A 22214-nucleotide genomic window follows, 5' to 3' on the forward strand; every position below is an offset into this window, starting at 1 on the left:
TTAATCTGGATTTAATCTGGACTTCTTGGTTATTTGAGCTCATAGATTCCTTTTTGAGTTTGGATTTAATCTGGACTTCTTGGTTATTTGAGCTCATAGATTTAATCTGGACTTTTTGGTTATTTGAGCTCATAGATTCCTTTTTGAGTTTGAGCCAGATTGAATTAAATTCATGCTCCTCCATAAGAAGAGATAGTCATCCAAAGGGCAGATACAGAGGCAGCTGAATATCATACAAAGAGATAAGCCATTCTTGGGAAAATAAAGAAAAGCAAAACAACATTTTGCAAGAAAGCCAACATTAAGAATTTTATAGAACGTGATAGAAGCATAACCTTTGAAGAACAAATGAAATTTTAGCTAGTTCATGGACACAGACTGACTTATATACACAGAACCATAAATACCCTGAGAACATTTCCGGGCATGGGTCAGGAACACATGAGATAGGCATAGGATCAGCAGATCCAGAAATCAATTCCAGAACAGAACAAAGAGACTTTTCTTGACCATATCTGGCTAAGAATTCTCTGTGGCATCTTCAAGGGGAAAGAGTGATTTTTGTAAGAACTATTCAGTATGCAAAGTGGTTCATTAATACTATTAACATGTAAGTGTTTTCTCTGATAAACTGCAGGGAGTTTTCACTTCAGAGGGTGGATTCAGCCATTACTAACAAATCCAATTTAATTTCATAAAGTTTCCATTTAAAATGCTCCTCTAGGCACTTTAGTATATGGCAACCTAGTGGATCTTGGCTTTTAAAACCAAGATTTTGACACCTAGAGTGGATAGAATTATTACTTTTACAGAGGGCTGATTTTCGACTACACATGATGTTTGCACATCCTTCTTGGAGGCCATTGCTAAATCCTCACCTGAGGACCTGCTGTAACAGAATCACTCTGTTCTAAGTTAAAAATATAGATTTGGGGACCCCACTCCAACCCTTCTGGATCAGACCCTTTGGGAGTGAGGCTAACTATGTTTTCAAGATGCTGTCTAGGATATTCTGATGTACACCCAGTGTTGGGAATTTTTGGATGGAAAAGATCATCTAATGATCTAATGGGAAGGAAGGGAAAGGAACAACAGGTGTCTATTTCTAAAATTTTCATAGCAAAACCTTAAGATGTTCAAAAGCCTAATTCAGCCAAAAGCATATTTCAAAGCAAAAACATAAAAATGTGGTGAACACACTTGCTCAGTCAAGTCTACAGCAATTAGGCTAAGATTGAAACATCCCCTTTTTGCCTACTCCCCAATTCCCTACATGTTGAAAATATAGGTAAAAAAAAAAATAGTACATCTTAAAATTCACACCTACCTTCTGAGATGAGCAACCCATGTCACTCATGTTGTCCATTCTAATTGGATCTATTACAAAATGAATAAAAAGCTCTCAGTTTCTTTGGGGATGATCCTCTCCTACCAGTGGCTCTGAAGTTCACACTTCTTTATAGCATAATGATGGGGACGATACAGAAAATGGAACTTTCTCAACGTTCTGAAAGCTCTGTTCACAGGGCTGCCTCTCTGAGGTCATAGACTTCAGCCCCCCAAGGAGTTCTCTGATAGAAGAAGAAAGAAGGGAAGCTCAAGTATGTTTTGGGGTTCTGTTGGGCTTTTCTCCTCTGGTTCCAGCACCTCCTGCTCTGGCCACTTTCCCTTCCGCTGAGCAGCTCCTTTCTTGGAACTTTTCCGGAACACATGAAGTTCACTGTAGAAGAAAAACTGAAGCAGAGTTACATATTAATACAGAGAAGAGGGAAGAAACACCCCACTAAACAATACCCCAGCAGCCTAACTCTTCTTTCTCCTCCTCTTTGGGCTCTTTTTAACATTGGAGGTACTTGCATGCTCCAAGCCCTGGCGCCTGTAACCAGGCTTCAGCGTCTGTTGCTAAGGAAGGAGGGGCCTCAGCTGTGCCCAGATACAAGATACAAGACGGGGCTTGACTCAGCTAGTGTCTTCCTTTGCTGGAGGCCTGGCTGCGCAGCAGAAATTGCTGATGACAGAAGAGAAGATGAGAGGGTGCTTAGCAGTGATCTGGGAATGTAGAGGTGAATGGCAATAAAAGATGGTGCCTTTGGTAAAGTCTAAATGCAAATAGCATGGTGGTTAAATTCTTGAGCTGGACACAGCTGGGTTCTGATCCCACCCTTCCCATTAATTAGCTTGTGGCTTGAGCAAGTTGCTAAATCTCTTTAAGTGTCCTTTTTATTTTTTATATTTTTATTAAAAAATGTTTTTAATTTAAATTAAAAATTTTAAAAGATTTTATTTATTTGAAAGAGAGAGAGAGAGTGATAGTGAGAAAGAGAGAGAGCAAGAGGGGTAGAGGCAGAGGGAAAGGGAGAAGCAGACTCCCACCAAGCAGGGAGCCTGACACGGGGCTCCATCCCCAGACTCAGATTATGATTTGAGCTGAAGGTAGACACTTAACTGACTGAGTCACCCAGATGCCCTTAAATTTAAAATCAATTAACATATAGTGTATTATTAAATTCAGAGATAGAGTTCAGTGATTCATGAGTTGCATATAACACCCAGTGCTCACTATATCACATGCTCTCCTTATTGCCCATCACCCAGTTGCCTCATCCCCCCACCTACCCCTCCACATTTCTCTCTTCATTAATGGCAATACAACAGCTACTTTTCTTTTTTTTTTTTTTTAAGATTTTATTTATTTATTCATGAGAGACAGAGAGAGAGGCACAGGCACAGGAAGAGGGAGAAGCAGGCTCCATTCCATGCAGAGAGCCTGGCATGGGACTCAATCCCCGGTCTCCAGGACCACACCTTGGGCTGAAGGCGGTGTCAAACCTCTGAGCCACCCGGGTTGCCCCACTTGGTTACTTTTAAAGGTTCTGTCAAAACCAAGTTAGACTTATTGAGCTCTTTTGGGGTGCCATGCTTGCATATCTGTTTTTTTATTCAATTTTCCCCAAACCTCCCATGTTGTTCCCATTTTATGGATGAGAAAATGAAAACTGAGAAACATATATGACTTTCCCAAGTTGATCTGACTCATAAGAAGCAGTGATACAAGTTGAAGCCTGTCTTTATGATCCCCAGGGTCCAGTACTCTTTCCACAAAGGACCTGTTCAGAACACAAACACTTCTGAGATCCTTACCATAAGCACTGCACAGCACAAAGTATTTCCATTTCTCCTTTTTCTTACTTTTTCCTTAACTTTGGGCTCTCCATACTTTCAAATAACTTTGTGGTTCCTCATCTCTTATATTTGTACTCTCTATCATCAGGCATATATGTAGAGGTTGCTTTTGGGCAAATACGCTTGACCAATGGACTGTAGACAGGGCCCACAGTGACCCCCGGGCTGAGTTCACATAGTCCCATCAGGTAACCTACCTCAAAATATCCACAGGCCCTAAGTGACCAATGGGCTACTTACAACCAGGCACAGATACTGAAAAAGGTAGAATTCGGTGCATCCCCATACCTTCTCACCTTCCCTCTTTAAAAACAGCCCCCACCCACTGCTTCATTGCAGACAGCCTTTACTTTGATGTCCTGCCCACCTCTCAAGTTCTGTCTTCTTTTTTCTGCCTCAAGTGAATCCTTTCAAGGCCTGCACCACTGGCTTCCACCGGATAGTCACCCCACATTTGGGGACCTCTATCCAATCAGACAGATAACCACATTTAGATGCCACAATAAATACAGTTTCAAATAGTATCTGGAATAAATGAATGAGTGACAGGGTTTGAAACTTTGGTTTAGACAGAAATGAGGTTATTACCAGACGTCCTATAATGGGGCATGAAGCCTAATGTCCCATAAAACCCAGCAGCTGTAATTCAACAAAGTGAATTAGTAGAAAGGAACTGGTAGGATGCTAATGAGCCTCATGACCCTGTGGGTGAATAGGAGACATGCTTCCATTGAAAGCTAGTGTACTATGAGTCTACCTATGTTCAAAAACATCAAAACAATGATTATGGCTTTCATATTGAACTATACTATCTGCTGGCACTGTGCTAAGCACTTAATGAGCATCATCTTTCCAAATCTACTCAACAACCCAGAAAATGAATACAATTATTATCCCAAATTTTATGCTGAAGAAACAGACACAGTCACTGGGCTCGGTCAGTGCCAAAGTTGGGATTTCAACCTGGCTGGCTATGGAATATGTTCCCTAGCTTTAACCAAAAATCTACATATGGTCTAAAGAAAGACTGAAAGTAAACAAGATATCTACTAAGGAGAATGAAAATACATGTCCCCCCACTCCCACCCCTGGCCACCTTATCTGCACCAGAATCACCTGACTTAACTTTCTGTTTGATAATTCCTAAGACGGATGCAGGCTTCAAGTCCTTCAATCCTTCAACTCCAAGTACACAGGGTTGCCAGATAAAACACAGGATGCCCAGTAAAATTAGAATTTCAGGTAAACAACAAACAATTATTTTAAACTTAAGTATTCGCTATTTGGGACATAGTTATATTAAAAAGTTATCTTCACTTTAAATTGAGTGTCCTGGATTTTTATTTGCTAAATCTGGCAATTTGGGGAGAAGAGGTCAGCTAGAGTCTGGGTTGTTCCCATTTCTGTGATATTAACAGCTTAGGGTTTCAATGTGTGGCTGGGAAATTTTCACACATTTCTTATTCAGAGCCCCCTGGCAGGCCTTTTCTTTCTTTCTTTCTTTCTTTCTTTCTTTCTTTCTTTCTTTCTTTCTTTCTTTCTTTCTTTTTCTTTCTTTCTTTTTCTTTCTTTCTCTTTCTTTCTTTCTTTCTTTCTTTTTCTTTCTTTCTTTTTCTTTCTTTCTTTTTCTTTCTTTCTTCTTTCTTTCTTTCTCTTTCTTTCTTTCTTTCTTTCTTTCTTTCTTTCTTTCTTTCTTTCTTTCTTTTTTAAGATTTTTATTTATTTATTCATGAGAGACACACACACAGAGGCAGAGACAGGCAGAAGGAGAAGCAGACTTCTCGTAGGGAGCCCAATGTGGGACTTGACTCCTGGACCAGGATCAAGACCAGAGCCAAAGGCAGATGCTCAGCTGCTGAGCCATCCAGGTGTCCCTTGCAGGACTTTTCTAAGACCTGAAATGGTCTCAGAAACGGGCTCAGCCAGAGTAAGTTAGCTTTGAAAAGCATAGAAGAGGCTGCACATAGCTTTATTTTACTGACCCATCAATAGTCGTCATGAGCCAAGTCCTAATGATATGGAGACAGCTAAGATCCCAGCCATCCGGAAATACATAATATGGAGAAGGCAGCCAACACACAAGGAAAAAGCAAAATCTGGCTGTCCCTACAATGACAGAGGTCTGTGGTCAGGGGAATTAGAGGATTCACAAAGGCACCCCTAGATGGCACCCTTGAACAAAAATCCCAAGGAAGGCCCCAATTCAGCTTTTCAAAGCAATGCCCACCAGGGAATGACAGTTGTAATGTTTTGTTCTAAAGGAAAAAAAAAAAAAGTCAACATTTTCTTAGGTGGGGCATCCACCATACTGCAGCAGAACAAAGTGCATGAAGCCATGTAGGATTGCCTGAAACTTAAGAATTTAGGGATACTTACCTGTCCATGTCCTATTTCCACCATTAGCTGCCCTTTTCTTGGCTGTTGTGAAGTTAGATGGGATCCTGTAGCTTCTTTTTATCATTACTGCCCCCATGTTTATTTCTTTACCCACCAGCCTGTTTATTTCTAGAGATACTATTTGGTAGAAGACTGTACCATCGAATCTTTTTGAGTTCCTCCTATACTCCAGATAGGTACTAACTTCTTTACAGCTCTTCTTGCACCTGACCTCACTAAAACCCTGTGACTGTTTCCCAGGCTGCTATTGCTGCAGGTCACAGAGGAAAGGAAGGTCCATCTAGGTCCCTGGATGGATAAGGCCTGAGAACTCTGCCGTAGCAGGCCAAAGCTCAGGCCTGTCATTTTACAGATGAAGCCCAGGCCCAGAGAGGTCACTCACCCAAGGTCACACGGTAAGAGCCAGCCCTGAGATGAGAGCCCAGGACTGTCGGAACCCCCTCCCTCAGACCCTGGTCTTTACCAGTACCTCTATGGCAGCGGTTCTTAACAGAAACTGTGCCCTGTCACAGGATATTTGGCAATGTTTGGGGACATTTTTTTGGTTGTCACAAGTGGGAGGAAGGGGATTACTACTGGCATCTAGTGGGTCGAGGCCAGGGACACTGATAAAAAGTCAGCACAAGGATGCCCCCTCAGTACAAAATTTTCCTGCCCAAAATGTCAATAGCGCTGCCCTTGGAGAAACCCTACTCTATGGGCCAGGATTTGGGGCCAGGGAACATGTGCCTGGCTCTGACGTGGAACCAAGGGCCTTGGGTTTAGACTTTTTCAATTATAAAACGTGGAAATGATAACCTAACCCATCTTTATGGCTCTCGCTGGTTCATGGCACCTGCGTGAGTCGTAGTAGCTAAAACTTGCCAGTCAGGCCGTACCTCATCGCTGGATGTCCTGGCCTCCAGGATTGCTTCCAGGAGAGGTGGTTCAGGTGTAGGTATTTAGGCAGGGGACGCCCTAAGACGCTGTGCAAGCCGTGCTCAGAGGCCAAGTGCACCTGTCTCGGCGGTGGCCTGTGCACGCTCACTCCAAGCCGAGAGTGTAGGGCAGGCCTCATTTTCCTCAGCTGTATATTATTGAGGGCCTGTCAGGGTGGTTGTAAAATGCTGAGGCGGAGAGCGCGCTGTGTGGAGCTCGCGGCCGGAGGCCTCGCGGCAGCTTCGCGGTCTTCCTCGGGAGGTGGGCGGGGAGAGCCGAGCCCTGAGGGGCGGGGGAAGGGGCGGGGCGAGAGCGGCCGGAGGGCGAGAGCGTTGGAGGGGGCGGGGTCAGGGCGGTGGGGGCGTGGTCAGGGCGTGGAGGGGCGGGGCCAGGGACGTGAGGGGGCGGGGCGAGGGCGGAGGACGGCGGCAGCCTGGGTGGGGCAGGAAACAGGCGCCAGCTCCCGCCTGTGCGCACTAGAGTTCCTCCCTCTAACGTCTCTCCCTGCTCCTCTTCCTCCTCCCCCCACCGCGCTTCTGTGCCTCCGCCTGCAGACCCTGGCTGGACAGCGCGGCCGCCAGGACCGGTGAGATTCGCATCTCGGATGCTAGGGTGCAACGTGCCCGGGCTGGCTAGGTCACCTCGCGGGGAGGGGCATACGAAGCGGCTCGGGGGCATGGGTTGAGAGGGTCTCCTGCGCTGTCCGCAGTTTAGTGAAAAGGAATGTCTCACCCTTCGGAGCCCCCAAGACGGGCTGGGAACACACGCACTTCTTCACACCCACCACTAGATTTGGTAAAAGGGTTGCCAGCGCATCCCACCCCACCCCCCGAGACCTTGTCCCTTCTTGGGAAACCTGGCGGGGGAGTCTCCAAACCCTCTCCCCGAGATTCATGAATATGGGTGCCCTCCTTCCCGCAGGTCTCTCTTCTCTACCGACACCGCGGAGAGGGGCTCTCCAGGGAACAAAGGTGGATTCTTCTCCCCCACATTAATGACCGGGTACTCCACTCCCCCGTGAACGCCCCTTTCTTAGCCTCTGTGCTCTCTCGCGTGCGGACCCTCCCCGTCTGCACCTGCCGCTCTTTCTCTTCCCCTCTGCGCAAGGATCCCTAGAAGCTGGGCGCCTGCTCCACCTAGCGTCTTCGAGGGTTGACCGACTGTAAGCAGATGGGGAGGGGGCGGCCTGGGGCGGCCCGAGGCGCCCAGCTTTCCTTTCCCCCAACCGGAGATGCACCCCCTCTCCCTTCCAGCTGAAACGCTGGGGTTGGCCGTTAACTCTGGGAGGGGCTGGAATGCAAGAGCCGCGGGTCGGATTGGCCAGTGGTCTTTTGGGTCAGCCTGGAGGGCCCGGGAGAAGGCAAGGAACTTGTGAGCCGCGCTGGGGATCCCAGGTTGCCCTCCGCTCCAGAGACTTCTCAGTGCCTGGGAGTTCCCTCTGTAGAGTGGCTGGGGATTGGAAGCCAGGTGGATGTATTTGATGGCTGTGGCCCATGACATTCTACCCATGCTCGTTACCATCGGACTCCCCAAACCGGTCTGGGTGGCCCTTGGGTTCCCTAGACCTCTGGAGACCGGTAATGGGAGCTGGGCTTGTTTCTGTCTGCTGCAGAGATGAGAGTAGGAGAGCTGAGTCCTGGGAACATCCCAAATACGAGATGTGTGCCAGTTGGATCTTCAAAGATCCAAAGGTTTCCTGTTTCACAAACGGAGCTGTAGGAAAGGCTCTCTAGCTGGAGTGACGAAAACGTACTTTAAGTTGCATTTTAGACCCTCTAGGTATTGGTAAAGTAACTTTCTCCCCTTAACTCACATAATTACCGTGTGGTATAAGTCAATATGGTAAACAGGTGTCAGCATCACTTAGTTAATTTTGATCACTATAACAGAATCCTTGAGGCTCTTCTTTTTTTTTTTTAAGATTTTATTTATTCATGAGAGACAGAAAGAGGCAGAGACACAGGCAGAGGGGGTAGAAGCAGGCTCCATGCAGGGAGCCTGGTATGGGACTCGATCCTGGAACCCCAGGATCACTTGCTTGGCTGAAGGCAGGTTCTCAACCTCTGAGCCACCCAGGCATCCCTTTTTTTTCTTTTTACTATCAGTAGTAAGGAGGTCATTTATAAGGGTGAAATTGTGTCTAGCCCTACAGTTCTGGGAAATAAAAAATGAGAATGATATATTTGTTGATATTTAAAATCCAACAAGGTTGAAAAAGAGATCTTAAACAAATTGGTTTTGTAGTCACATGACTTAGGACAGTCCTGGAAATTAAAGGCTGTTGAGTCACAGTGTATAATTGTGGCTAGGTCTGCCCTTGAGACACCTCTCCTGTTAAGAGGACACTTACAAGTCAACAGAGAATGATTTATGGTGCTATAAGGTTGGAAGCCAACCTGTTTAGTGTGGGTAGTCAATAAAGAAGTTGGCCACCATCACTGTTAAAGGTTTTTGGTGGGGGGTGGGGGGAGGCAATGAGGGGCTTGAAATAGTGTATTCAGCTTTCTTGCTTCTATATTCTTTGTAGCAGTTTGTCAGACTGAAAAAATAAGCCCCCAGAGATCATACCATTAACATTTAGGTATTATATGATCTATATCCTTCTAGGTCTTTTATTTTACTATGGAATATAGACATAAAATACATATATTTATGTAACAATATAGGATATCTTAAAAATTTTTTCACTTATCATGAATGTGTTTTCATGTCACTAACTAGATGTCCACATTATCAACAACTATGTAATACATCTTATGAACTTATCATTATTTAACCAATTTCCTACTGATACACAGCTTCTTTCCAATGTTTTGCTGTTTATTATATATTACACATAGAATTGCACTGTACATCCTTTTTGTATGTTTTGATACACCTATTTGATTATTTCCTTCAGATTACTGAAAAATACATTGTTGAAGGTATGTGTGCTTAGAAATTCTGATATTGCCAAGCTACCCTTCACCTGCACACCTACCATCAATGTGTGAGGATAGTAGAAGCTTTTGTTGAACTAGCTAGGTGAATATTACTAATGGTTCAAGATTCTTTTTGTTTCACCAGTGACAGCAAGAGACTGGGTGACATGAGAGATTCAACTGTGCCCTGCCCGGGACAGCTTACTGATAGAAGAATTGATCTCTAAAGAGACTGGGCATTGGTTTCAGGATGGCAAAAGAGGATCCTCCGAGTACCTCAAAGGACTTGCAGGAGCTGCAGAAGAAGCTGTCTTTGCTGGTAGAGTCCATCCAGAATAACTCAAAGGTCAGTTTACAATCAGACTGTGTAATGGAAAATCCCCAAATAACAGCAGCTTAAACACCATGAAAGTTATTCTCTCTGAAGTAGAAGAAATTTGGAGGTAGATCAGGAATCTCTGTAATTCACCACTTTGCCATGTGTAAATTGTGATCTTCAAACTCATTGTCCAAGATGGCTGCTAAAGCATTAGCCATTATATTCACATTCCAGGCAATAAGAATGGAGGAGGAAGGGAAGAAAGTCTTAATGAGCCATGTCTAATTTAGTCTGCTCAACTGCTGAGCCACCCAGGAGTCCCCTACTTTAAGATTTGAGTCCAGTTTTCTGCGAGAAACCTAGTGTCCAATAGAAGTATGATATGAGCCACATAGATAATTTAAAATTTTTCTAGTAGCCACATTTAAAATGTAAAAAGCAGGTGACGTTAATTTTAATAATGTATTTTATTTATCTAAATATCATTTCAATACGTAATCATAAAAAATTATTAATGAAAATAGTATGAAGATGTTCTGCATTCTTTTTTGTAGTAAGTCTTCAAAATCCTAGTGTGTATTTTATTAACACTTAATAGCACATTTCCATTTGAATTAGCCACTTTTCAAGTGTTTAGTAGCCATTTGGTGGCAATGGGGCTTGAGATAGTATATTCTGCTTTCTTGAATTTTTTTCTTTCTTCTATAAGTCATTCAGCATTTTGTCAGGGAAAATAACAGCTCTCAGAGATAATATTAACATTTTGCTGTTTTCCCTCTAGACGTTTTTTCCTATACAATATACTCATAAAATACATATGTGTATGTAACAAAATGAACTGGTTTGTGATCTGTTTTTTTGTATTAGCACGGTTCCCCTTGGGTATATTTGAAGAGACACCACTTTGCAGTCTAGAGCAATATACTCTATAGAGATCTTTCCTGGACTCATCCCAAAATGCCTCTGGCCCTCTTTGTGAATTTAGCAAGCTATTTTTAAATTGGCCAAGCAGCTTTCTAGTCAACAGGCTGAGACTCTTGTTATTAAAAGTTAGCTTAGTAAGAAAGGCCCTCCTACTCATCCTACATGTGCATTTGGTTCTTATTATATGTGTTAGTTATGTTCTATGAGGTCACCTCAAACAACAAAATAGCAACTACTGAGCAATTTCTCCTAGGGGACCTATAAGATTAGATTCTGGCAAATTTCTAGTCACAACATTTTCATCAACTGATAAATATATAAACTGTTGTATGTGTATTTATGCTTAAAGACAACTTATTTAGTATATGTTGTTGGTTCATTAATGTTAAACTCATGGCCAATAGCACTATAGCTCTTGCCTGAATGAAGCTTATCTAACACATTTTCTCTTAAGGTGGATCCCTACCCTTCTTACACTTAAGAACACTAGAGAGTACTTCTTGCATTTAATTTTTAAATTTTTTTAAAAGATTTATTTATTCATGAGAGACACAGACTGAGAGAGGGAGGCAGAGACATAGGCAGAGGGAAAAGCAGGCTCCTCTGTCCTTAAGCCCGATGAGCCCGATGTGGGACTCAATCCCAGATCCTGGGATCACGACCTGAGCTGAAGGCAGGCACCCAACTAGGGAGCCACCCAGGCGTCCCACTTCTTGCATTTTAAATGGTGAAATTACCAATAATAATAAAAAAAAAACCATGAAATGTGAGGAAAAGTGGTACTAAATATACCTTGGAAGGACAGTTGTTTTAAAGAGCTGAAATAAGAGCATTGCCTAGTTTGACCTCAGCTGGGAACATGTGTCAGGTGACTTAAATTTTTCCATGCTCTATACATATTCTCGAAAGCACCACAAATGTGAATTTTGTGGTCACAAATAAATTTTGGTGAGTAGGTGAATTTGCAAATATAGAACCTGCAAATAATAGAGATTGATGGTGAATTGATTAACCCTGATTGCTTTCTATATGCCAAGCATGTGTTAGGCCTTTGGCATGTCTTATTTAATGTTCATGTCTACATTCTGAGGTAGACATTTCAAAGTGTATGGATACTTTGCACTTGCCATCATTGCCAGTGATTTTAAATAATCCTGATGCCTCCATACTTCTCTCCTCTGGTAGCAAGGGTCTTTTGCATTCCGATACCAGGGAATTGCCTTGTCTCCTGAATAGTTTCAGATGGAGCCTTTCTGTCCTTAAATACTGGCTGCATTACTTTGGAACCTACCATACTCTTGTGCATTTTAAAATAAATTGCCTTTTTCTGACCTTGGGTGGAGTTGCTTAGGACATTGAATCTCTATCACCCCTTCTCTAAAATAAGCAATGCCAGGCTCATTGGTTTGTTATGAGAATAATCTCAGAAGTGGCTCAAGAAGGCTATAGCACAGAGCCTGGCTCCTAATGGTGCTAGCCTGTCCCAGGCTGGTGTTCCTGAGTTCTTCAGCACAGCACTCTGCCTGTAAAACCCAGTTCGGATGACCTGTGCCTATTTCCAGGATAGGGATGGAAAATTGCAGTTCATGTTACTGAGTAATAAGCTGTCCCACTTTCCATCCTCCCATTGTATCCCTACCTGTTGCCATGAGAATGAGAAATTAATTGCTATGCTCTAATTCCCTGGATTTAAATAATGTTCCTCGTTATCTGCCTCTGAGCATTGAAGGGAGAAATAAATGAGGAAATACACTGAAATCATTTAAAACAGTGCTTGGCCCCTGAGTGTTTAATGAATGTCCTCTGTTATTAGGTGTGACTGAATCATATCCTCCCCTTCTGTGACAGACTGGCCTGAGCAGGGCCATCCTTCCTGTGGGAAGATAATTGCTGGACTTAACTGCATCTTAAATGGTCTCTCTGTATATCTGAATGACTTTCTATTTTTTGATTGTAGGGCCCAGACTCAGAACAGGTTAAGAGAAAAATAGATTCCCTAGGGTCTGGAAGAAGTACAGTCTTGGTTTTCTCCTTTTGGATCCCCATGCCTTACTGTCCCCAAGTCCTATTGATTTTTCCTTTGTCATTCCACTTTTGTATTACCATCATTTCACCATCAGTGTCTCCTGCCTGACTTCCTGCAAATCCTCATAATTGCTTTTTGCACATAACTGCTGGGTTCATATTTCTTAAATTGGCCCTTTGATTATATCATAGTCCTGTTCAAGTGCCAGCAGTTTGCTTCCTGTTTTTTTTCTAGATAAAGTTTAAACGAGTGCTTTACAAGGGAAATACTATGCAACCCTTGTATAGAATTTAAAGTTTGCTAGTAGTCATATTAAAAAGCATTAAAGAGATGTGAAATTAATTTTAGTAATATATTTTATATAACCCAGTATATCTAAAATAATACAATTTCAACTTGTAATAATATAAAAAATTAGTGATTAGTTTACATGTTTTTTTTTTTAAAGATTTTATTTATTTATTCATAGAGATGCAGAGAGAGAGAGAGGCAGAGACACAGGCAGAGGGAGAAGCAGGCTCCATGCAGAGAGCCCGACGTGGGACTCGATCCAGGGTCTCCAGGATCACACCCTGGGCTGCAGGCGGCACTAAACCGCTGCACCACCGGGGCTGCCCAGTTTACATGTTTTAATACACTTAGTGCATGTCTCAATTCTGATACTAAGTTTCCACTGAAAGCACTTGATCTCTATTCAGATTTGATAAACTGTATGTTTGAAAAATTTATTAGTAATATACCTTATTTGAAATGTAATTAAAAATATTCCAGTGATTGCAACATATATCAGTTTTTAAATTCAAATTAAATTAAGAATGTAGTTCACCAGTCATACTAGACATATTTCAGGTATGCAGTGGCCATAGGGGCTACTGTGCTGGATGGTCTGCATGTAAACTCATAGGTCTGGCCTTCTAGCGTTTAAGCCTCATCTGCTCCCCTCTGCAGTTACTAGGTCTCTTGATTCAAAGGATCCTAGAGAATAGTTCAGATGCTGCCTGGGTGGTTTTACTAAGAATACACGTGGACTAGAGCTGGAAAGCAATCAAGATAGCTCCAGGGACCAGCCCCACTCCTGTGACCCCTCGTCTCTCATCTTTAACTACCTTAACAGGAGAGTCTTACTGGGTCCTGATTATCAGAGCTTGGCATTCCTAGTATAGTCATCTCTGGCTAGAGAAGTTGAATAGCCAAGTCTGGTAGCTCTTCTCCAATAGGAGTAGCTAGAGGCAGTATAGCCAGTGGGCATTGTGGCATGTTTTGTGCCCTGACTGGAAGTGGACTTGGTCATGCCTAGAGATTCTCCTAAGGAGGCAACCCTGAAGCCCTAGGACCAATGGCAGGTTTTCTTGAAATAGACAGCCCTTTCTGGTTAAGCAATATGAACCCTGCACTTTGATCACCATCATCTTGAACTACAAAACCCTGTCTTCCCGCTTGTCCAGATTCCCACCATTGGAGTCATGAGGCACCTATTTTGTCTAGCTGTTCCTATGATCACTGTAGCTTGATTTTCCTCTTCATTTCAGCTGCTGGCCTATAAGGCCTTAAGGAATGAGACCTGGGAAGGTTTTGATGAGGAAAAGTTCTGCATTGATGGAAACTCTAGAGGGAACTAACACGTCAGTAGTGAGGCAAGAGAGAATGGGGCTTAATGAGAGGAGGAAGCCCATCCTTCTGGAATTTCTAGGGCCAGCTCTGCATTAAAGCAGCCCTCCCCCATTGAGCCAGATCCAGAAACTCTTCTGCCTGATGAGTGAAGATAGCTTGTTGATTAACATAGCATAAGCTGACAGTAGTCCTGGAGCTATGGCCTGACTGTGGTATCCATGGTGACATAAAAGCATTTTTTCCTGACAAGGTGGCAGCAATTGCAAGCATTTGACATTTAGAGTGAAAAGATTCAGCTTCAAATGCCTAGATTTTGCCACTTGGAAACTGTGACTCTAGGGAAGTCCCATTGCCTCTCAGACTTTAATGCATGTCCAAGTCACCTGGGAATCTCATTAAAAACCAGCATCTGATTTAGCAGGTCTGGGGCAGGGCTTGAGCTACTGTAGTTCTAACAAGCTCCCAGGTGATGCCAAGTAGCTCAGACTTAACATCTCTGTGCCTCAGTGGCCTCAAGTATGAAACCTCAGTTGTGAAGTAGGAGATAAATTGTACATTACATCCATGCACAGACATGCTGAGGGTCTCTTGAGGAGGTGTGTGTTAAGTTGTAGAGCCATGGCCAGGTCTATCCTGTCAAAAACTTGAGGTTGGGTGGGACCTTCAAATTTGCCACCTGTCTACAGCTGCCTTACATTATTGTCAGGGTGACTCATGTCTTGGGAGGATTGTTAGTGTTGACTTGTTATGTTTCTTACAAGCCATCCAACTTGACAGCCTCTGGTTATACTGCAGCTCAAGTGGATCCATCAACCTGGCATTTCGGATATGACATTCAATCCTGGCTGGTTCTCTTTTGCCTACAGGTGGTTGCCTTTATGAAGTCTCTGGTGGGTCAATACCTGGACAGGCATCCTTTTCTGGCCCTCAGTGTGCTGGTGTTTGTTGCCATGTCAGCCGTTCCTGTTGGGTTCTTCCTCCTCATCGTGGTGCTTACCTCCCTGGCTGCTTTTGTGGGGGTCATTTTACTGGAAGGTATCCTGCTCATCTATTCACTCCCTTGGAAAATGATTCAGTTGGGAGCACAGTATTTATTGAGTACCTGTCACTCTTATCAAATGCACTTGTTCTTGAAAAGATCACAGTGACCAAGGCAGATTGTCAGAATAGTTAAAAGATGGACCTTGTGGAGTCCACATTAAAATCTCCACCAATGTGGTTTTGGACAAGTTATTTACCCTCTCTGAGCTGTAAGCTCCTCATATGTAAACTGGGGAAATAATAATACAGTCTCAAAAGGTTGTTGTAAGGATTGAAACTTAGAGCCCCATAAAATATGGGCACAGAGTGGCTTCTGCATGAATGGTAACAGAATCCAATTATTCCACAGCTTGTTATTGAACACCTGTTGCATGCCAGGTGCTTGGCTAAGTACTAGTGTTTCTCCTTCTCCACCTTTCCTCCTGAAGTCACACTGCCAACTATCACCTTCTCCCTTTGTTGCTAAGATAAAATTACTGAGAAGGCAGATCTGATTGGCTTAGTTTACCTTTTTTTTTTTTTTTAAAGATTTTATTAATTCATGAGAGACAGAGAGAGGCAGAGACACAGGCAGAGAGAGAAGCAGGCTCCCTGTTGGAAGCCAGATGTGGGACTCGATCCCAGGACTCTGGGATCATGACCTGAGCCAGAGGCAGACACTCAAGCACTGAGCCATCCAGGCATCCCGGTTTACCTTTTCATATCGGATCACAAACTACAGGATGCTGGCCATAGAGCTGGTTGCCATTGGGTCAGGCAGTCACCTCTGGTTTATCCTATGGCTTTCCAGAGCTAAGAGCACCCAGAGTTGCTTCCCTCCCCAGGGGATAGGCAATTCCCTATGGATAAGGCAATTTATCACTGAAGGAGTTGGTAGGCATCCTAGGCAGATGAGCAGAATACAGCTAGGCATAGTAGCTGTTGAGTAAATATTGATGTAGATGGATGGATATAAGAATGGGTGGAGGAATGAATGAGTAATATAGCAAAAGTAAATTTAGAAGAAGGGAGCCACTTTTGGTGGTGTCATGCAAAGCTTTACAGAGGACAGGATTTAAAGACATGGAACAATTTCTGTTTCCTTTGGAGAAGGAAAGATTTTCTAACATACACAGCCTTTAGAACAGAAGTCTGGAACTTGAGTGTGCATAAGTCTTACTTGTTTTTTGAAAATGCAGACTTTTAGGCCTCATTCAGAGATTGTTAATGAGTAGTTCTGGAGTGGGGTCCAGAAATCAGAGTTTTTTCACAAGCCTTCCAGAGGCATCTGATTCTGATAACAGTGGTTGTCAGCCACACTTTGAAAAACACGGACCCATGATTTTGTAAATCTTTGTTAAAAAAAAGCAGCACATCCATTTATATTCTCTGGTTTACTTCCTTTTAGGGTTTATCCCTGAAATTACATCACTGTAGCCAAAAGGATGGAGTTCTGAGCTATTTGACCCCTCCCAAGGCAAGGAAAAGGATGTTTGCCTTGCAGTGAGGCCCACTCGGGTGGTTAGATTACCTCCTTTTTAAGTGATGCTGGAAATTTGGATATTGATGGGAGATCTCACTTAAGAAATCTGAATTAAGTGTCACAAACACAGTGGCCTGGGGTCTGGCAGCTTTCAACTTGTTTTAGCTGAATGCTTCCTGTAACTATGCTCTCCTCTAGGACTGGTCATCTCAGTGGGCGGCCTCTCACTGCTGTGTGTCCTCTGTGGTTTGAGCTTTGTATCACTCATCATGTCAGGGACAATCATAGTGTCCTACATCGTGGTCTCCAGCCTTGTCAACTACTGGTTTCCTCCCAGGTAAATACATGTTAATTCAGTAATTTAATTTTTACCATTTGGAGGATTTTCACAAATATTACCCTAATGCTAGTTGGATGTCTAGAAGTAAAATTGTGAGAGGCAGGTGTTCCTTATCGTTTCCCACACACATCAGGTATCAAATGAGAATTTACAATGGAGCTTCAAACAAAATTGCTGTCATCATCCACCACACCCAATTACTCATTTTGTTGTCATGGCAATGATGTTACATTTACACAGATTCAAAATACAATGTTTTTTGTGGGGAGGCAACAAGAATAATGAGCTACCATTCTACTCCACATACACGCATCTCCAGATGATACAGGGGCCCATGAACCTGCTATTTACCAAGGTCTGTTTCCATCATCTTTGCTCTTCAGCGTGTGTCTCACCATACTGAGAGTGAATCCATACTGTTTGGCGGTATGGATTTTGTTCTACAATATGGTTCCTAAATGCCAGCTACACTTTGGCTGGAGCCTCAGCTGAAGGAACAGTGATCTGTTTAAATGCTGGAGGGAAAACCAGCTGTGTCAGAATTACTTTAAGACCATGTGTTTGTCTATAATGAGCCGCCCTCCTAAGGGATTTTTAGAGATGATTTTTTTAAATGCTTGATTTTTATCTTTTTCTCTTTGTCGAATTTAGAATCTAAGTCTCAAGTGGAATGTGACTCCATTATGCTTCCTTTAGGCTCTTGCTTAATTGATGATAGTGGCTAAAACCCATCAAGTACTTGTTCTGTGCCAGGCACTCTGTTAATGCATTTTCCAGGCCTTTAGCTCATGTAATCCTCACAACCACCCTATGAGGCAGGTCCTAGCTCCATTCTGTGACAAGGGAAATGAAACCAAGTCCCAAAGCAAAATGTGGCAAAGAAAGGACGTACACGGAGGTCAGTGAACTCCAAAGCGTCTTAACCAAGGTACCAAATGACTCCAAAATAGGAATCAGCAGATAATTTCTGTAAGGGGCCAGATGATAAATATTTTAGACTTTGTGGGCCATGTGATCTATATTGCAAATCCTCAACCCTGCTGCTGTAGCCAAAAAGCAACATAGATAATAAGAAAACAAGTGAGCATGGATGTGTTCCAATTATTTACAACCACAGACAGCAGGCTGGATTTGGCCCAAGGAATTTGCCAATCCTTGCTCTAAAAGAACCAAGGTCTGTTTACCAAGGTGCAGTGCCCTGTTTTCTCAGCTCCCATATAAACCTGCAAGAAGGACCTTGGGAATGTTCATTGGTCAGCCTAACTCTGGTGTATGCCATAGTTTTACACAGTGGGGTGTCATTGTTGGCAAAGATAATTGAAATTAAAAGATAACCCACAGATCCAGTTAATATCAATAATGCTATGTACCTTCTTAGATTCTTCAGAAACACACCATCACAGACACTAAAAAAGACCAATATTTCTTCCTTTTTCCCCCCTACCTCCCTTTTTTTGAAGATATCATGAAACAGTTAATTGGAATCAGAAGATAAGGGTCTGAATCCCAGCTCTACCATTTTTTAGCTGTGTGATCTTGAAAAAGTTGCTTAACTTCTCAGCTCTCAGTTTTCTTTCACTGGTAAAATAGGGTCACTCCAACAATCAGGGGATTGTGGTGAGGACATAGCAGACAGAGAAAATACATTATCAAAATTAGAATGGGGAAAGGGGCCATAATACCTATTCCTAACTCAGTTATTTTAGCCTCTTGTGCCCTCAGTTTCCTCATCTGTAAAATAGGTGTGGCCTTAAATCTGATGTGGTTGCAAGAAGCAGCTAAAAATAAACCAACAAAGAATGTCATATATTCAGCTTTGTGCACTCTCAACATTAAAGCTCTTTAAAGAGGCCCTAGAGCTAACCATTTCTTCTTGTTACCAAACAGACTTTTGACACAACAAAACTCCAGTGGCAACTGTCAGCTGGCTATGAAGTCCGCAGACTTAGAGGGGCTCTACCAGGAATAACCAGCCCAGCGGAGCCAGAGCTTTTTCCAAGCACCTCTCGAAGGCTGTGGATCATACTCAGCCCTTGGGATTATGACTCAGAAGGGGGGCAGGAGGTGGTTAAGCACTCCTCGGAAGCATCCTCTAACTTCTTCATTTATGCATAGGAGCGGGGGGGGGGGGGGGGGGGGATTTGGATTTGGGGAGCTCATTGCGCTTGCATGAGTCCTGGGGTTCTGTTGGCTGGCCTTCCCTCACATGAGAATTAATTGAGAACTGCAGTGGCTCAGCAGTTCCTCCTGCCTTTCACTCCTCCTCCATGTGCAGACTTGACCTTGGCCCAATTGTGAGCCCCTGCAGCCTGGCTGCTTGACCCTGGAGGCTCAGATCTTGTGTCCAAGCACCCACTTTGGGGGCAACTGTGGATTTCTTTTCTTTTTTTTCTTTCCTTCAGAAAGGAGAGGGGCTGTTTATTTTTCACTTATTTGAAGCAAAGTGGGGAAAAGTAATCCAAAACAGAGCAATCTCTTCTGCCTTATTAGCTTTTTATCAGAAAAACCAGCAATATTTGGCAATAATGCCCTCTCAGACAAAGTTAAAAAACCGAGTCCAAAGTTAACTTTAGCCAAGGGCACTTTTGAAAAAGTCTAAAGATACAGTTTCTATGTTGAGTACTGTTAAGTGCTGTTACTCTTTAAAATATTTGCACTTGATAGTTTTTGTATTGTTTAGAGAACTTAGCTTAAGCCATTTCTATAAAAAGTCCAATGAAAATGCTAAAGGACTACACAAGCTTTTAAAATCCAGTGGGATTTCTACTTCAGTGGTCTGTGGCATTTTATTAAATATTTATTAGATGAGCTTTTTTTTTCTTCACCCCTGAGACATCAGACCCACTTTTTCCTTCTCTGTTGATTTCATGGCAGATCCCAGGTAATAGGGCTGATGATAAGACACTCCACCTAAAGTGGCTTTAAAAAGGGGGGAAGGGAGCAGAAGAGGGGAGTTCATTTCACTCAACTAAAAAGCCAGGGTGTAGATTTTCAGGCACTGCTGGATCCAGAGACTCAAGTGGCATCTTGAGGCATCTCTCCCCCTTCATCCCTCAGCATTGCTTTCTTCGTGTGAGCTGTTTTTCCAGGCAGGTCCTGCATATGTGGAGGCCCCAGCAGCTCTGGCTTTATGTCAGCCCCATGGTTAGTACTCTGCATCTGCAGTGATGAGGAAGCTGCCTCACCCACCAGCACCTGCAGATATTCTGACTTTGGGGCTGATTGCACAGACTTGGGTCATGTGAACAACCCTGACCCAATCAGTGACCAGGAGGGTAGACTATGCTGATGGAGCAGGGATGGGCCATAAGTCAATGCTTTAGTAACCAGGGGATGTTTTAGGTCAACCCCATTGGTTTCACGTAGGGTGGGGTGCATACTCCCAAAGGAATATGAGAAGGAGAGGAAATATTTGCTGAGCAGACAAAATAAAAACCTGCTACTTGCATCAGTAGGACATAAAGGCTTTAATCTGGAAACTTCTGAGTCCCATGAAGGCCATGCCTGTCCCTAAAGGTGGCTTTACCTCTTAAAGAACAAGAACTGCCTGTTCCTGCCAGTATATGGAGTATTAATACTTGGTATTTATTAAACATTTCTTTTCTTCATGTAAATGTTTGCTCTCATCCGTCTATGCTACCTCCCAGCTGGGTAGTAATGAAAAAATGAAAAGGTCCCTGGCCTCCTGAAGTTTATTTTCTAACACAAGAATCACTTAAGAAGTCTATTAACTGTTGCTGTATAACAGTTTACCACAAACTATAGACTTAACATATGTTATGTCACATTTTTAGTGTGTGAGGAGTCCTGGCTTAGTTGGGTCCTTTCAAGACTACAAGTGCTGTATTGCTGGGGCTGGGTTTTCATTTGAGGCTCAACTGGGGAGGGATCCACATCCAAGCCCACATGGTCATTGGCAGCATCCAGTTCCTTGTAGGCTTTGTGGCACCCCACATTTGGCAGCTTGCATCTTTAAAGCCACCGAGAGAGAAATTCTCTTAGCAAGGCAGACATTACTTTCTTATGTAGTATAATCATGTATATGTAATCCCATATATCTTGTCACTTCCACCATATTCTGTGGGTTAGAAGCAATCACAGGTCTTAGCCACACTTGAGAGGAAGGATCACACAAAGGCATGTATACTAGAGGTCAGAATCATGGGCTTCCCCTACCACGGTCTACCTGCTACAACAAGTAAACAAAATATTGGATTGTGATAAGCATATCAAAGAAAGTAAAAGGGCGATAAATAGCCAGGGGAGGCCACTTTTGTCACAGCAAACAAGGATCTCTTCTCTGAACCAAAGATTGAGAAGTTACTGCCATGCCAAGAGCTGGGGGTGGGTATTCCAAGCAGGGAGCACAGGGACACAGAGACCCAAAGATTGGAAAAGAAATGATGTCAGTGTGGCTGGGCCTGGTAAGCAATGAGTAGATGAAAAAGAGACGGGAGCCCATCATGCAGGGCCCCACAGAGTAAGAAATTTACACCAAAGAGCAAAGGGAAGACAATGCATTTTAGAGGGACATAATCAGACTTGGTTTTTAAAGATAACTCCGTGGCCAATGGATCAGGAGATGAAGGCCAGTTAGGTCTGCAGAGGATGGTTGTGGCACCACACCGGGATGGGGGTGATGGAGATATTCCTCATTTGGAGAGCTAGCAGCATTTGGTGATGGATGGCATGTGGGTGATGAAGGAAAGGGTAACAGGATGGCACCTAAATTTTTTTAACTTGAGCCAATGGGTAGATACACTATTTTCTGAAATGGGGGATGGATGAATATTCAAAAGTCTTTGCCTGTGTTAAGTCAGATATGCCTTTTTAACACCAATAGGATGTGTGAAGTAGGCAGTTGGCTTAGAGTGTAAGCCTGGGCTGGGGATACGAGATTTGGAAGTATTTTCCATGCTGAGAGCTTTACATAGCCATTTTATGGAATGCATTCCTAGAAGTAGCCAAGAGATGGTTTTAAAACATATTTTGGATTTCATAAACATCCTTGCTTCAAACCCTGCAACATGCAAGGTGCTTTCCCACTATACTTGGGTAAGACCCATCACAAG

At 43.2% G+C, this 22214-nt stretch overlaps 2 protein-coding genes across 13 annotated transcripts in view; one reads left to right on the plus strand and one right to left on the minus strand.

Moving 5' to 3' along the window:
• The window catches only part of DNAH3 (dynein axonemal heavy chain 3), a 171600-nt gene extending 164832 nt beyond the window's left edge, over positions 1-6768 (minus strand). For 3 of the 8 annotated variants that reach the window (XM_072836055.1, XM_072836056.1, XM_072836060.1), the window contains exons 1-2: positions 6459-6768; positions 1328-1734 (exon numbers count right to left, since the gene is read on the minus strand). In XM_072836055.1, coding sequence (XP_072692156.1) covers positions 1328-1366 — 39 coding nt within the window. In that variant the 5' untranslated portion in view covers positions 1367-1734; positions 6459-6768. The remainder of the gene's footprint in view (positions 1-1327; positions 1735-6458) is intronic. The other 5 variants (XM_072836057.1, XM_072836058.1, XM_072836059.1 and 2 more) reach the window with 3 other exon arrangements.
• A 142-nt stretch (positions 6769-6910) lies between these two features.
• LDAF1 (lipid droplet assembly factor 1) lies at positions 6911-20756 on the plus strand. Of its 5 annotated transcripts, none has more exons than XM_072836039.1 (6): positions 6911-7084; positions 7420-7660; positions 9565-9765; positions 15166-15334; positions 17001-17139; positions 19030-20756. In XM_072836039.1, the coding sequence occupies exons 3-6, from the start codon at positions 9670-9672 to the stop codon at positions 19109-19111; spliced, it is 486 nt and encodes a 161-aa protein (XP_072692140.1). In that variant the 5' UTR covers positions 6911-7084; positions 7420-7660; positions 9565-9669; the 3' UTR covers positions 19112-20756. The 5 variants fall into 5 exon arrangements, with proteins under 5 accessions (XP_072692140.1, XP_072692138.1, XP_072692139.1 ...); XM_072836037.1 differs by having other exon boundaries at positions 7420-7500; XM_072836038.1 differs by having other exon boundaries at positions 7420-7469.
• The last annotated feature ends 1458 nt before the right edge of the window (positions 20757-22214 follow it).

Source organism: Canis lupus, chromosome 8, assembly GCF_048164855.1.
Source record: "Canis lupus baileyi chromosome 8, mCanLup2.hap1, whole genome shotgun sequence".
Classification (NCBI taxonomy): domain Eukaryota; kingdom Metazoa; phylum Chordata; class Mammalia; order Carnivora; family Canidae; genus Canis; species Canis lupus.

Excerpts from the sequence above, each read along its gene's own strand:
- LDAF1 (XM_072836039.1), top strand. The coding sequence starts at position 9,670 with ATGGCAAAAGAGGATCCTCCGAGTACCTCAAAGGACTTGCAGGAGCTG. Across the intron at positions 15,335-17,000 it reads GGGGGTCATTTTACTGGAAG|GACTGGTCATCTCAGTGGGC; the intron begins GTATCCTGCTCA and ends GCTCTCCTCTAG. Across the intron at positions 17,140-19,029 it reads AACTACTGGTTTCCTCCCAG|ACTTTTGACACAACAAAACT; the intron begins GTAAATACATGT and ends GTTACCAAACAG.